Source organism: Toxorhynchites rutilus, chromosome 2 (genome assembly GCF_029784135.1).
Source record: "Toxorhynchites rutilus septentrionalis strain SRP chromosome 2, ASM2978413v1, whole genome shotgun sequence".
Taxonomy (NCBI): domain Eukaryota; kingdom Metazoa; phylum Arthropoda; class Insecta; order Diptera; family Culicidae; genus Toxorhynchites; species Toxorhynchites rutilus.
Window position 1 is genome coordinate 39,357,821 of NC_073745.1, and position 14,932 is coordinate 39,372,752.

The following is a 14,932-nucleotide window of genomic DNA, read 5'->3' on the forward strand; positions in this document are numbered from 1 at the left end:
ACACTTCAGCGACGTAGACGTATTCAACAAGCCACTTTCATTGCCAAACTAATTTCTGCTGAAATTGATGCACCTAATTTGCTCGAGAGAGTGAACTTTCGCGCCCCCAGCCGAGTCCTACGATCCTCGTATTTGTTGCAACCGCTACCGCATCGTTCATCATTTGGTCAACATGAGCCAATTACGGAGATGATAAGAACATTTTCCTTAGTAGAGCACCTTTTTGATTTTGGAGAACCAGCACGACGCTTCAAAAACAGAATCGCGAATTCCGATGTGCTCAATGCCATGTTTTAGTGTTATTTCGACTATTTAGAACTATTTATAATTATTCATTCAGACGAAATTGTCAGATGAGCTTTTAACTAAACAAATAAACAAATAAACAAATAAACAAATAAACAAATAAACAAATAAACAAATAAACAAATAAACAAATAAACAAATAAACAAATAAACAAATAAACAAATAAACAAATAAACAAATAAACAAATAAACAAATAAACAAATAAACAAATAAACAAATAAACAAATAAACAAATCGCCACGAGCGCCACAACAACGTGGCCCGTATTGTTCATCGACAACTGGCGCTCCAATGTGCTCTACTGGAAGACAACGTACCAAACTACCGGTACCTGCCTGCACCTGTCCTGGAAAATGACCGTTTCAAGCTGTACTGGGATCGCACTGTTCTGACCGACCTCTCGATCCACCACAACCGCCCAGATATAATGGTTTACGACAAGAGCGACCGCAAAGTCACCATCATCGATGTCGCTATTCCACTGAACCAGAATCTGGAGGAGACCCACGGTCGCAAAATCTGCAAGTACCGACCATTGGCCGTGGAGCTCAAGGAACTGTGGGGGCTAAGGGAGGTCCCAAGAATTGTTCCAGTCGTTCTCTCTGGAACTGGAATTATCCCGAAGACACTTCTGGAAGCGCTAAAGGTGTTGAACATCGAGAAGAAATTGGCCGGCATCCAAAAGTCGGTCATCCTTAGCACCTGCGCGATTGTCCGACAATTCCTCGGTCAGGACTAAAACAGCACGAGCATGCAGATACGTGCATTCCGCAGAGCCTAGTCCCCCTTTGGCATTCAGAAGCCCGGGGGCAGGTGAAAATTCTGGCTAGGTTCGCCTAGTTAAGAAGTGAGATAAGTCTGCCAAATAAAATAAACAAATAAACAAATAAACAAATAAACAAATAAACAAATAAACAAATAAACAAATAAACAAATAAACAAATAAACAAATAAACAAATGAACAAATAAACAAATAAACAAATAAACAAATAAACAAATAAACAAATAAACAAATAAACAAATAAACAAATGAACAAATAAACAAATAAACAAATAAACAAATAAACAAATAAACAAATAAACAAATAAACAAATAAACAAATAAACAAATAAACAAATAAACAAATAAACAAATAAACAAATAAACAAATAAACAAATAAACAAATAAACACACAAACAAATAAACAAATAAACAAATAAATGATTACCGAGCAAACTGTAGTCCTACGTCTACCTTGCGGTTATATCACAGGTATAACCCACTTCTTGTTTTTTATGTTTTCAATCGAATAGGTACCAAAGTAGAAAGCTTAAAAGCATATTGAACTAATTTATTAAAAATATCAACCAAATACCGTTCTGAATCATATTTCGGACATCATATTTCGGACACTCGGACACTCAATGCACTGATGATATAACTATAAAATTAATATCACAATTGCTTCTTTGGAGTAATGCCTTGGTTTCACTATCATTTCATATGAGAACTACATTTCAATTATAACATAATCGGCAAAAATCTGAAAACACTACTCATTATAGTTTGTGTTTGACATTTGCTTAGCGTGAACATATAGAATTTACCCGTTTATAAATACTTAAATTTCTCCCGTGTTTCATCAGTTCTCATCATCGCGAAGTTTACTGTTATTGTTTGGTAAGTGTTTCGTAGTTGATTATAAAATATAATCAAGTGTAATGGACCTTCATTCAACGAAAGTTATCTACCGCACTTGGTGGTTGGCAGAGACCATCATTCGATGAAGTGATGCGTCCAACACTAAAAAATATTGAACACAATAGACGGAAAATGTTCCTAAAAACAACAATAAATTATGTTAATTTCGTGAATAAGGCTGACAATAACGTTGATGTGAATGCGTTAAACTTCTATTTAATCATAAATGAATAAGCTTTTATTTTTAAAAAAAGCTGAAATAATTATTGTATGAAAAAAAACATGAAATAAACATAACTATGACTATAAAAAAAAAAAAATGTAATTTTCGTCCAAAAACTAACAAAATAAAGTGTCCGAAATTTGAATTCAATCTGCCCGAAATTAGATTTAGTGTCCGAAGTTTGATTCTTATTCGCTTCATTTGAAAAACACTTCATTCGATGTTTTTTTTAGGTTTTCAATCAAATAGGTACCAAAGTAGAAACCTTCAAAGCATATTGAACTAATTTATTGAAAATATCAACCAAACTTAGATCTGTTTTCAGCATCACATGCCTTAAGCGTCCGAAATATGATTCAGAACGGTACCCAAATTGTTATTTATTTGATTCTTACACACCCAGTTGTTCGACCAAAACTTGTACTAAAATGTTTCTAAAATGACAAATTGAGAATGTTGAAAGCAATTATACATCCGGCATAAGGTTTCGAAAAGCTATAAAAGTAAATGCTTGTAGAAAACTTCGCCGTTGAATATAGCAAATTACAGAATGTATCTTCAGATGAAGTTTTGTCATTTTTATTTTGGCTAATTTTGTAAAATATTGCTATCGATAAATATAGTCATGAATAGAGCAGCAATGATGAGTGGGAATTTAGGATATTCTAAAATTAGATATCAACAGCATACCTCTATCTTTATAATTCAACACAATGAAACGTATTTCAATGATTTGGATTTACTTCTAAAATATGCCCTCGAAAAGAGTTGTAGAAAATTTTACCCATGACGGAACGAACGCAAATTCGAGATATTACACATCTTCTTCTTCTTTTTTATATATAAAAATGGATTTCTGTCTGTCTGTCTGTCTGTCTGATTCTTATGGACTGAAAAAACTACCGAACCGATCGACATGAAAATTGGTATGTAGGGGTTTTTGGGGTCGGGGAAGGTTCTTATGATAGTTCGAGATCCGTCCCCCCTCTCTAATGGAGGGGCTGTCATACAAATGAAACACAAATTTCTATATTACTCAAGAATTAATCAAGCACATGAAACCAAATTAGGCATATTGAAGGTTTGGGGTGCAATGAATGTTTCTATGGTAGTTAGACACTCTACCCCCCTCTCTAAGGGGGGGCTGCCATACAAATGAAACACAAATCCTCTTAGAGTAGGAGAGGGGGCCTCAAACTATCATAAAAACCTTCCCCGGTCCAAAAATCTCTTACGTACAAATTTCCACGCCGATCGGTTCAATAGTTTCTATAAGAATCAGAAAGACAGACAGACATCACTCCATTTTTATATGCATAGATTTTCACGGATTCACATTTTTTGCAAGATTTATAAAGTCCACCTTCTATTGGTGTCAAAGCGACCCTCAGTTGACCTAACTTTTAATCATCCACCAGATTATTATTTCGTACGTATTCAGACCTTTTCTGGATTACAACTCTTACAAATATTGGAAACATAATGCTTGTACACCATTTGGACCAAATTGATACATCTAAATAATGTAAATTCTGCATTTCGATGACCTAAATTTTGATCATGGTTTGTCCATTGCGCTGATGTTGGCTTGTCCACATTGTTACTATAGTAGACGCTTGGCGCGCTGCAGTTAGTTTATGTTGTCCTTCGTGCGTAGCAGAAATAAAGTTTATAAATAAAGTCTATTGACTGATGTTCATCTTTAAGATAACCAAGAAAAGGCAATGGATCAATATGACAGTGCACTCAAGCAATGAGAAATGTAACATCTACGAGAAAATTAGAATTTCTTCATTCAAAAATAGTGATTTGGAAAATCGGACAAACCATGATCATTTTTCGGACAAAGCATGATCAGAGGTGGTCAAACCAGGATCTTAATTTCTCCTTGAATAAAGTCGTTTAAAAACATGAAAATTTGGATAATTTGAACGTCTAATGGTATTATTAGCAACTAGAGACTTAAGGCTTAGACTTTTCAACAAACCCAAACTCGTCTTGATTACAGTGATGCTTCTGAATCCGGACGCATTTCAATTTCATTCAAATTTTTCATTACATTCAATATTATGCCAAAACCATGACAGTTTTTTGCATGTTGAGTTAATGTGACTGATAGTTACTATTGTGTCAATTTAGTTTAGTGTCAAACATAGTACCTAGCTGTTAACAAAAAAAAAATGTAAAAAATCAAAAATCAATGTGAATTTCACAAACCCATGTCCGGAATAAAAAGCACATTCAGAAAATGCTTTTAAATCCGGACGGTCAAAAGTTGACGATTAAATTTCTCATTGAAGGAGTTGCATAAAGGTATGCTAGTAGACTTAATATGGAGTATGGAGTGTGGAGCAAAGATTTTCGACACGGGAAACCGCAAAACTGTTCGGTATACAGCACGGGGTCGATTATATGACCCGTTTGTATGTACGTGGGTAACTTTGTAACTTTGTCTGTAGCACTGTCCCACAATAATAGAAATTTAACCCCCTTCCTGTCGACCGATTGATCTGAATTTTGGAACACATCTTTATCTCTGCAGTCATTATAAAATTGCGTATTTCATTATCTTGAAAATCCAAAATGGCGGCCGCTATAAAACGGCGGATTTCATATTTTCTCTAAACCCCAACAATATGGGTATCAAACGAAAGGGCTCGACTAGTAGAACACAGTTATTTATGAAAAATTCAAATCCAAAATGGCCGCCAGCACAAAATGGCGCCATATACATTTTTTTTTCAAACCTTATCAACATGGGTATCAAATGAAAGGGCTTGATTAGTAGAATACAATTATTGATGAAAAAAATAAATTTTCTAATGGGGTGGGGTAAAAATAATGAAGAAAGGGGTGTAGTAACTACTAACTGCTACTTGCCTTATTAATTTCTAGCTTTTAGTACATCTTTTGTATTATTATTATGTTTAATCACAATGAAACCATTGAACTTAAAAAACGTGTTGAAATCTAAATACTAAAAATTCAAAAAAAAACTAAAATAAAAATAATTAAAATTCTAAAAAATCTAAGAATCAAAAATTAAAATCTGAAAATCTAAAAATTTCAAAATTAAAATTATTTAAAAATTCTAAAATTTAAAAATTTAAAAACTTTAAAAAAAAATTAAAAATTTAAATATTATATTAAATAAAAATCAAATTTAAAATTTAAGAATCACATCACTTACCGCAGTGAATCCTGATTTTTTCTTAACCATTCCCACAACTATCCCTTCCATGATAAACGCTAGGGAACCACGCTATAGAGACGACCCTTCTTGCCTTCGGGCGGTGAATATCATACTAACATTCCTTCCCTTCCACTGGTAACTGTAAGGACGTGGCCGGCGTCGTTATTGACCATTCAAAGCTCGAATCACCGAAAATTGCACAACGAGAATGATTTGCTAGTCCCAAGCGTCATTCTGTGTGTTCTTTGTGCATTTTGGTTGGTTCAGGTCAATCACGGAGAGCAACTACGAATTGTACAGTCTACCCAAGCTCAAGCTCAAGCTCAATGAAACCATTGAACTTAAAAAGTGTTTTTTACTTATTTATTTTTTTAGTTCTTAGTACATTATATGTATCATTAGTATATTTCTCAACAATAAAACCGTTCAACAATCTTAAAAATTTTGTATTTGCATTTGCATCCACCATTTTGTAGCGACCGCCATCTTGGATTTACATTTTTCATCAATAACTGTGTTCTTTTAGTCAAGCACTTCCGTTTGATACCCATATTGATGGGGTTCTGAGAGAATATGTAACCCGCTATTTTGTAGTGGCCGCCATCTTTGATTTACATTTTTCATCAATCATTTTATATATAAAAGAGAGTTTCATCACGGGAGAACGGCTGATCAGATCTACGTCGTCCATATATTTTGTGAGTTTGTCTTCACCCAAATTAGAATGATAGAGTACTTTAGAAAATATTTGAGATGATTAGAAAAATTCGAAAAAATTGACTATGCATATCTTTATATATAAAAGAGAGTTTTTCCCACGTACGCATAACTCGTCATCACGGGAGAACGGCTGATCAGATCTACGTCGTCCATATATTTTGTGAGTTTATCTTCACCCAAATTAGAATGATAGAGTACTTTGGAAAATATTTGAAATGATTGGAAAAATTCGAGAAAATTGATTCGAAAAATTTATCTTAACTTATCTTTATCTAAAATAAAAAGGAAAAAAAAAGAGGTACGCATATGTATATTTCGCTGTGAAAATCATAATTTAGATCAATTTTACAGATCTGAACGATAACATACAAACTCTCTTTAAATATATATTTGTTATTTTTACTGCCATATAATGTATTCTCTAGAAATACCTTATATGGCAGAACAACGTTTGCTGGGTCAGCTAGTTGTATTATATTAATCAAGCCCTTTCATTTGATACCAATATTGATGAGGTTTGAGAAAATATCTAATCCACCATTTTGTAGCGGCTGCCATCTCGTATTAACATTTTCCATCCATAACTATGTTCTACTAGCCAAGCCCTTCCGTTTGATACCCATATTGATGGGGTTCTGAGGGAATATGTAATCCGCCATTTTGTAGCGGACGCCATCTTAGATTTACATTTTTCAGAAATTACTGTATTCTACTAATCAAGCCCTTTCATTTGATACCCATATTGATAGGATTTTGAAAATATATATATATATATATATATATATATATATATATATATATATATATATATATATATATATATATATATAAATTTAAATTAATATATATATATATATATATATATATATATATATATATATATATATATATAAATGGAGTGATGTCTGTCTGTGTGGGGCTGTCATACAAATGAAACACAAATTTCTGCATTACTCGAGAATTAATCAAGCGGATGGAGGTTTTAGGATGCAATAAATGTTTCTATGGTGATAAGATACTCCTTCCCCCTCTCTTAGAGGGGGCTGCCATACAAATGAAACACAATTTTTTGCATTACTCGGAAATTAATCAATCAAACGAAACCAAAGTTGGCATGTGAAAGTTTTAGGGTGCAATAAATGTTTCTATGATGGTTAGACAGTCCTTCCCCCACTCAAAGGGAGGGCTGCCATGCAAATAAAACACAAATTTCTGCATTACTCGAGAATTAATCAAGTAAATGAAACCAAATTAGGCATATGGAGGTTTCAGGGTGCAACGAATAATTCTATGGTGGTTAGACACTCCACCCCCCTCTCTAAGGGGGGGCTGCCATACAAATGAAACACAAATTTCTGCATTACTCGAGAATTAATCAAGCAAATAAAACCAAATTTAGCATATAACGTAACGAAGAAACATGTTATTTGCAAGTGGTTGAAATATCTTGAACGAGAATTGTGTCTGAAAATAATCTGATATTATAATGCTAGAAGTACTAACATTCGAGTTCTGCTAGAAGTACTAGGAATGTTACAGTAAAAGGTAATTTTAAAGGGTAGATTAGAGGATCAATCAATGAATAGTTCTGCGATTGGGCGGGACGAAGTTTGCCGGGTTAGCTAGTATATATATATATATATATATATATATATATATATATATATATATATATATATATATATATATATATATATATATATATCCAATATATATATATATGGAGCCATCTTGTAGTGGTCATCTTGTTCAAATACAATAAATAATTGAATTAATAAAAAAAATAGTACCAAACGTGTTTCCATTTAGTCCAAGACAAGACAAAATTTAATAAAAAAAATTTCTCAAAGAATTGCAAAGAAAACAAGTGTCCGGTTTTCAAATCATGATTAAAAAGTGTCCGGATTTAAAATCACGACACGATGAAAGAAATTTCAAATTTTGAACAAATACAACATGATTTTGTGGAATTCTGTGATTCATAACATAGATGAAGGCCTACTAATTCTATAGGAACGCTATTTTTTCATGCTATGATATGTCAATTTTTTTTAGTAGTTGAAGTTATATTTGTAAGCGCTTAAGCGTCCGGATTTCGAAACATTACTATATATGTGATTCTCATTAAGAAAAATCAATTTGCATTTACCAGTTACGTGAAAACACTCTAAATCGGACAAACCAAAATCATTTACTCTTTAAAAAATTGAATGAAATTGATGGTAAGTGGTAGGTAAAAAGTTAAGCTATCTTCAGGTGCAAAAACATTACCACATGGTTGCTTTCCAAAAACATGAAAAATTATCAAAGTTGCTGATTTTTCGAACGCTTGGCCTAATATGTGTTAACCCATTTTAGGCCAAGCGTTCGAAAAATCGAACAGTAGCTTTGATAATTTTTCATGTCTTGGGAAAGGAACCATATGGTAATGTTTTTGCACCAAAAGATAGCTTAATTTATTAGCTACCACTTACATCGATTTCGTTCAATTTTGAGTAACTTCATTGGATAATGAATTCGATTTAAAGCAAGTATGCTTGGAAGGTGTTTTCAATTTCAATTAAAAAAACCAATAAAATTCAAAAAATGTGAACTTTTCGACAGTATCGCTTCGATAAAAGGACATACATTGTGATATAGAGCGAAAATTATTCGATTGAACCTCCTACAGGAAAATAACAGCCGGGCAAATTGAGTGTTCGAAAAATCGAACGTTGGCCATAACGAACATTTTTTTCTGCTGAATCAACACCAACACATCTAACCTCCGCAGCGCATATTGATATGTTTACTTTAGAAGACGGAAGGTTTTTCATTTATTCTTGCATATTCAATTGTGAATGTTAGCAAATATCGATTAATTTAGCAAATATTATTGAAAATCTGTATGATTTTTCATCCGTAATAACTTTAGGTGATAGCGTCCCGTAGAATTTGTTTTATGGAGGAGCTGGAGGAAATAATCAGTACGTGTAACGAGAATTCTGATGAGATTGTTCGTGTGAATATTATTCCACCAGAACGAGTAATAACCTCCCAATCCTCTATGCCATTGTTTTTTCGCAGTACTCTGGTACTTTGCAGGTTTTGGAAAATGTTAGATTTTTAAGCATTGACATTTCTCCGCAGTTAACAATAAAAATAACAGCATATACTTTCGTTTGAAAAAAAAAAGCCTGCCAGTAATAAGTTAAAATTACATGAAATAAGAAATGCCACATCTCACCTTAGGTGGATTAATTTGGGTTTATACTTAGAGACCTCCATTCTCCTGTTCTTGTTCTTCCCGGAATCCAAAATAGATGCATTCATGAATACCGTATGCTTGCTAATTGAAATGCAAAAAAAAAGTGCGGGTTTCGACCAATGTTCGATTTTTCGAACAGTCATTTCCCGGAAAATGGAAGATGAGAAAAAAATAATTCTTGAACATTGGAGTTCCTTTGGCGTCAATAATCGAAATTACACCAATGGCTTTCACCAAAAAAATATTTTGTACAGCTTGGTCGTTAATGGGTTAATCATATTTGCATTAGTAGTCTGATAGCATGAAGACATGCTTTACTTTCTCTCTTCGTGATTGAAATGTTGAACGTAGTGTTTCCTACGAGATGAGAACATGGAGTAAGTGTCTTTCCTCGAGCATAACTTTTCATCATTATATCATGCAAAAGTGTTAACAACAAATAACAATAAAGCAGTTGACAACGTTAAATTATCTGTTTTGTGTCTTACGAAACGAATAAAAACAGCTCGAAGATATATACAATACGTACATACTTACTTGACTGCTTGACTGATAATCGCTATTACTCGCCTGCCGTTTACCACCGACAATTTATGTTACACTCTTCCGGTTTCATGATGTAATTTATGCTGTTTATGCGAGCATTCGTGACGCAATAGATAGAAGGCTTTGATTGCGGTGTTTTGATGACGATGTTATGTTTTGTCGATGCTTCTCAACTAGGGTTTAATGAAATAATAACCAACAATTTTAACCTCATTGATACCGTATACAGTGAACTATGCGATCACACTAACTCTCAGTTCCGTGGGCTTACTATCGTGCTGAAACATTAATTCCTGCCACAGCAATGCTCTCACCGTGAATAACCGATTGTCCTTTCCCCTTCCACAGGTTTATTCATGCGTCCGGACGAGGCCAATCTCTACACCACACTGGAGCAAACGATGAGCAGCAATCCGAACGTGTACTTCCAGCGGGGCGGTGGAGTCCATCCCGGAATGATGTACTGAGATAGGTGCAGTTGAAATACGGACGACAATAGTGATTTCCAAACAACGAAGTTTCGACAAAACACGAAAAACCGCACGGAGACAGGCTGTAGGAAGTAGTCCGTGAGTTCAGCCGGATACCGGAAATGAGTGTGCCTAGGTGTGATCGTGTATCGTGTCGGAAAGTGGGAAAGTATTTTGAGGAACCGAAGCCGACGCAAGCTTGGATTTAGTGAATATTACCAGCTGCAAGAGACAGACGAAACAAGTGATTTTAGGCGATAAGATTGAAGAGAAGGAAAGAGATTCCGTTTCGTACTAAATAGGATAATTAAGAGAGAAATAAGTTTCATATTCATCAGACGCAACAAACAGCAATATAAGTTTCCTGCTCAAAGGAAATCCATCTCCAGTAGAGTAGAACTTCTTTCACTTCATTAGATTTTAGTAAGTATAACGTAATTACTAGTGCAGAAAGAATCCTAATTTTGTTCGCTTTCTTATAGAGTACTCGAGAAAATGTGATCTCTCCGCACAATAATTGAAGACAGCAGTGTTCATAACCACTAACGTAGCCGATACTATTAATGAGACCTACCACGAGGCAATAAGTTATACATCGAAAGAGAAACTACAAATTTATAAACGTAAAACTTTTGATGCAAATTAATGTCGATAGAATCTCAGAAGCATTCGAGCATTAGTTACATTTGACAATAAAAAATCAGATACTGTCACTTAGTAGAGAAATATATGATAGCATAGAACTATTATTCACTACCAGAATAGAAATCTCCAACACTACAATCGCATCTCGTTCCTTTATTCGTCCAAACGACTCGTTCGTGACATGACGAATAGAAAAAAAAAACAATCGCTGATATACTTTATTTTTAAACGAAGTTTATTTTTATAATTTTAGAACATCGCTAACAATTATACTCTTCAACGGAAGTAACAAAACCACGTTCAAATGTAAAATGAAACAAAATGAAACTCTCTCTGTGAATGAATTTAAACACACGCGCACCACGAATGTACGATTATGCGATGTACACATTTTGCAAATCTTTGCGCTGACTAAGAATTTGAAACGCTTAGCTATACTACTGACTGACAGTTCGAATCAATCGGGTTTCCGCCTCTCCACGGGACCACCCCATGATGGACCGGCGGCCGAAACAGATTGATTCGGGTTAAGAGTTTTGAATGGTAGATTTATTTTACACGTGTAAGTCTTCCTCTTCGTTTTCCTAGAGCGTCACTATGAGGTAATGAAAGCGTAGATAAATTTGATTGTGCTGTCGGCGATGTGCAAGTGGGCAGTAATTAGTAGTTAGTAGTAGATTGCTGTAAATAATAGTGCTAAAATTTAGAGGAAAATAAATTTGGAGATATATTTAAGATTGAATCTTGAATGAGAATAGAGCGGAGTTTGCATTCATAGGAACTGAAAAAGAACCTCTTTCCAATCTTTCAGCTGGAACCAAGACGACAAGCTACTGTTCTGCCGCAATCTCGCAAAGTGACGCAAGCGCCAGAGGTAAAAATTTTCAGTACGAGACTTTTTGTAAAATTGCATGTATAATCAGCATACGCGTACATTACGAAAATCTAATCTGTACAAAATGTGTATTGTTGATGGAAAAACATTGCCATCGGCTTGATTTTTGAAAAAATGCAGTTTTATTTAAGCTATACCACCAACGCCAATTTGTTTTGGAAACAGCAAATTTAAATCGCTGTTTCAACAACCGATTGGCGTTCATCCATCAAACCTAAGAGACGAATGAACTCTCAGAGTTTAAAGTCTCTCTAATTCAATACCTTCCTTCCTTCATCCATCAAAGTATGTGAGAATCTGTTTCCAATTATTTTCTCCAACATGCTGCCGTCGAGCGAAGCATCAGGGAGAAGAATTCACATACTTACCCAACTTTGTAGCATGAGTCGAGCAGGTTAACGTAGTTGAGAACCCGATTGTAATAATTATGGACAGCACCGATTTTTTCGAATTCAAAATGCAATTGAAACCATCCGTGTTAAATAACATAATGCCGTCCGAAATTATCCGAAGTAAAACAGATTCAGTTTACGCGAGGATGTTTTGAGTTTTGTTACAAGATGTGTTTCGTTTCGTTTGGAGCATTTAGAAGAGTGCAGCTGTTCACCAAATCCGACATTTATCCTTCAATCAACACTCAGCTTCAATTTATCCGAAAGAGAAATTGAACATGCCAGGAAAGTAAACATCGTCAAGAAGCTTTGTCCCTTGATGCCTGAAGAAAAAAGACACTACATATTAGGGAATCCTTGTAATCAACAATTAAATTGATGAGTTTGAACTATTTAGTTCTAATCTTTATGAGCTATATGTGAGAACAGCAATACACTTCAATCACAGTGGAAATGGCGCTTGCGCCACTCCGTTTTCAAGATTTCACGGGGTCATTTTTTCACATTTCTGTAAATTTTCACAGGGGATATGAAAATGTCCACGCTTGTCCACGGAAAGGGGGCAAGGGCCACGTGGACACGAAAAATGAATATTTTTTCAAATATAATCATAATTTTGTATGCTCCTATAACTTTTATAGTTGCGGGCTCTGCATAGTCGTTCCGAGCGATTCCATAATGGATAAGTTTCCATGATATTACACATATGGTTTTTTATCAAATACAATTTTCTATAGAGCGTGTATAGAGCTCTTAAGAACAGTTAGTCTTAGGATAGTAATGTCTGTATAGTTTTTCATGCAGAATTTCGTGTAAAATCATTTTTTCGCATTACTTTTCTCGAAAAGTTAGAATTTTTCAAAGTATTGGAATCCCCTAAATTTTTGGAATTAATATTTCATTTGCGTGAAATGATCCATGCACCACTTGTCTTCAAACTTGAATCAATTGACCCAGTATTCCATTTTTTTTCAGAAAATTTTGCATAGATTGCAGTTGTAAAACATTCGAATTGATTGATTGAAGTGCTTTTTAGAAGTGAAAAAATACTTTAAACTTTTCGTTTATTAAGGGTTTTATTATTTTTTCCCTAAAAATACATGATAAACTTGATTGTTTCTATCAAAAAAATTAAAACTCTCCAACCCTTCTACAATTCCTTCCTCGACACCACAATGTTATTCCTATTGTTATCTTTCACTATTTTGAATGTTCTACAACAGACAATTATGAAAATTGTCTCATCTTTCAAATGAATTCAATTAAATTGTTCTATGTAGCGTACTTTTAAATTGGAATCAATTTAAGGCAAAAAAAGGGTTTCAAGAAATGTGCAACTTTCATAGTTGAGATTTGAGCTCGATTTCATAGTTGGGAATCAATGAATCGTGAGTTGTCTGATGTAATTCTTCCCCGCGAGCACTTTGGGAGTCATCTAGACACTCAATACAAAATGGTCTATAAGGATTTCAATACTTTCAATACCCTCTGAAGATTCTCCGAACTATGGCGGAAAAGGTTTTGAATTGCGCTACCGACTAAAGGTGAATCGGAAATCCAGAGTGAAGATGAATCGCCATTAGCAGTGATCGATCATATTCCGGAGTGGGCAAAGAATTTTTTCATCTAAAATTTTGAGTAACACTGTAACTCTGCCATAAAACAATGCAAAACAATGCATCTCTTTAGTAAAATGTTCTACTGGAATTCCATATGAATCAAATGGAAACAAATTAATCAAGTTGATTGGATTATTATTGGCATCTATGTGATATCAACAATTTTTTTTTTTTTTGCTAGCGTTTAGAAAATCGTGAACTAAAAATGTATTTGAAAATGTTTTTAAATCTATTTATTTTTATTCGATTGGCGATTGGCAATCACAATTAGTAAAGCTCAAGATTAATCTTTGAAGTTGTGTAGTTTATTTTCAGATGCGAATTGTTCCTACCCTGGTCAACTGTACATTGCGTGTTTCCGTGTTAGCAAACCAGATAGCCTTTATATTTATTCGCTTATAATGGAAAACAAAAAATATCATATACTCACAAGTATTTCAAAACTAAACACATATGAAGCATGTGCTTTGTTATGTTACCCATTTCTCTACCATACAACAACAATGGGCTTCAACTGGTACAGGGTGTAGCTAGTGAAATTTAAAATAAACACAATTTAAGAGGGGACCCCAGTCTGGAAAATCGAAAAAAACGAAATTTTTTTTTTGTATTTTTGGGAAGCTTATGCGCCTCCTCGATATTTGATTTCGTTGGAAAGTAACGGCCAAAAGTATGACCTCACCTCAAGGGACATAGTATTACTGTACGAATTTTGAAACGCGTTTTTCTCGATACCGTGTTTTTTCAACTGGTGGTATCAATATCTTAGGATCTACTCGACCGATTTGGCTGAAATGTTTATCTTAAAGGCATGGATTATCTAAAGCGTTACATAGCCGGTTTTTGATATCTCATTTTTTCGATTTTTTATGAGCTCCTAAACAGCGATTTTTTTCTAAAAAATAACTCATTTTTAACAAAATGGCCGCCATTTCGGCAATTTTTCGAATTTTTAAAAACCACTATGTAACGCTTTAGGTATTGTCCTAAT

General features: G+C 34.2%; 1 protein-coding gene across 3 annotated transcripts in view; it reads left to right on the forward strand.

The window, feature by feature from the left end:
* The window catches only part of LOC129770018 (uncharacterized), a 198,772-nt gene extending 186,982 nt beyond the window's left edge, over positions 1 to 11,790 (forward strand). For 2 of the 3 annotated variants that reach the window (XM_055772595.1, XM_055772596.1), the window contains one exon: positions 10,269 to 11,790. In XM_055772595.1, coding sequence (XP_055628570.1) covers positions 10,269 to 10,387 — 119 coding nt within the window. In that variant the 3' untranslated portion in view covers positions 10,388 to 11,790. The remainder of the gene's footprint in view (positions 1 to 10,268) is intronic. The other variant, XR_008742014.1, reaches the window with a different exon arrangement.
* Positions 11,791 to 14,932: the final 3,142 nt, after the last annotated feature.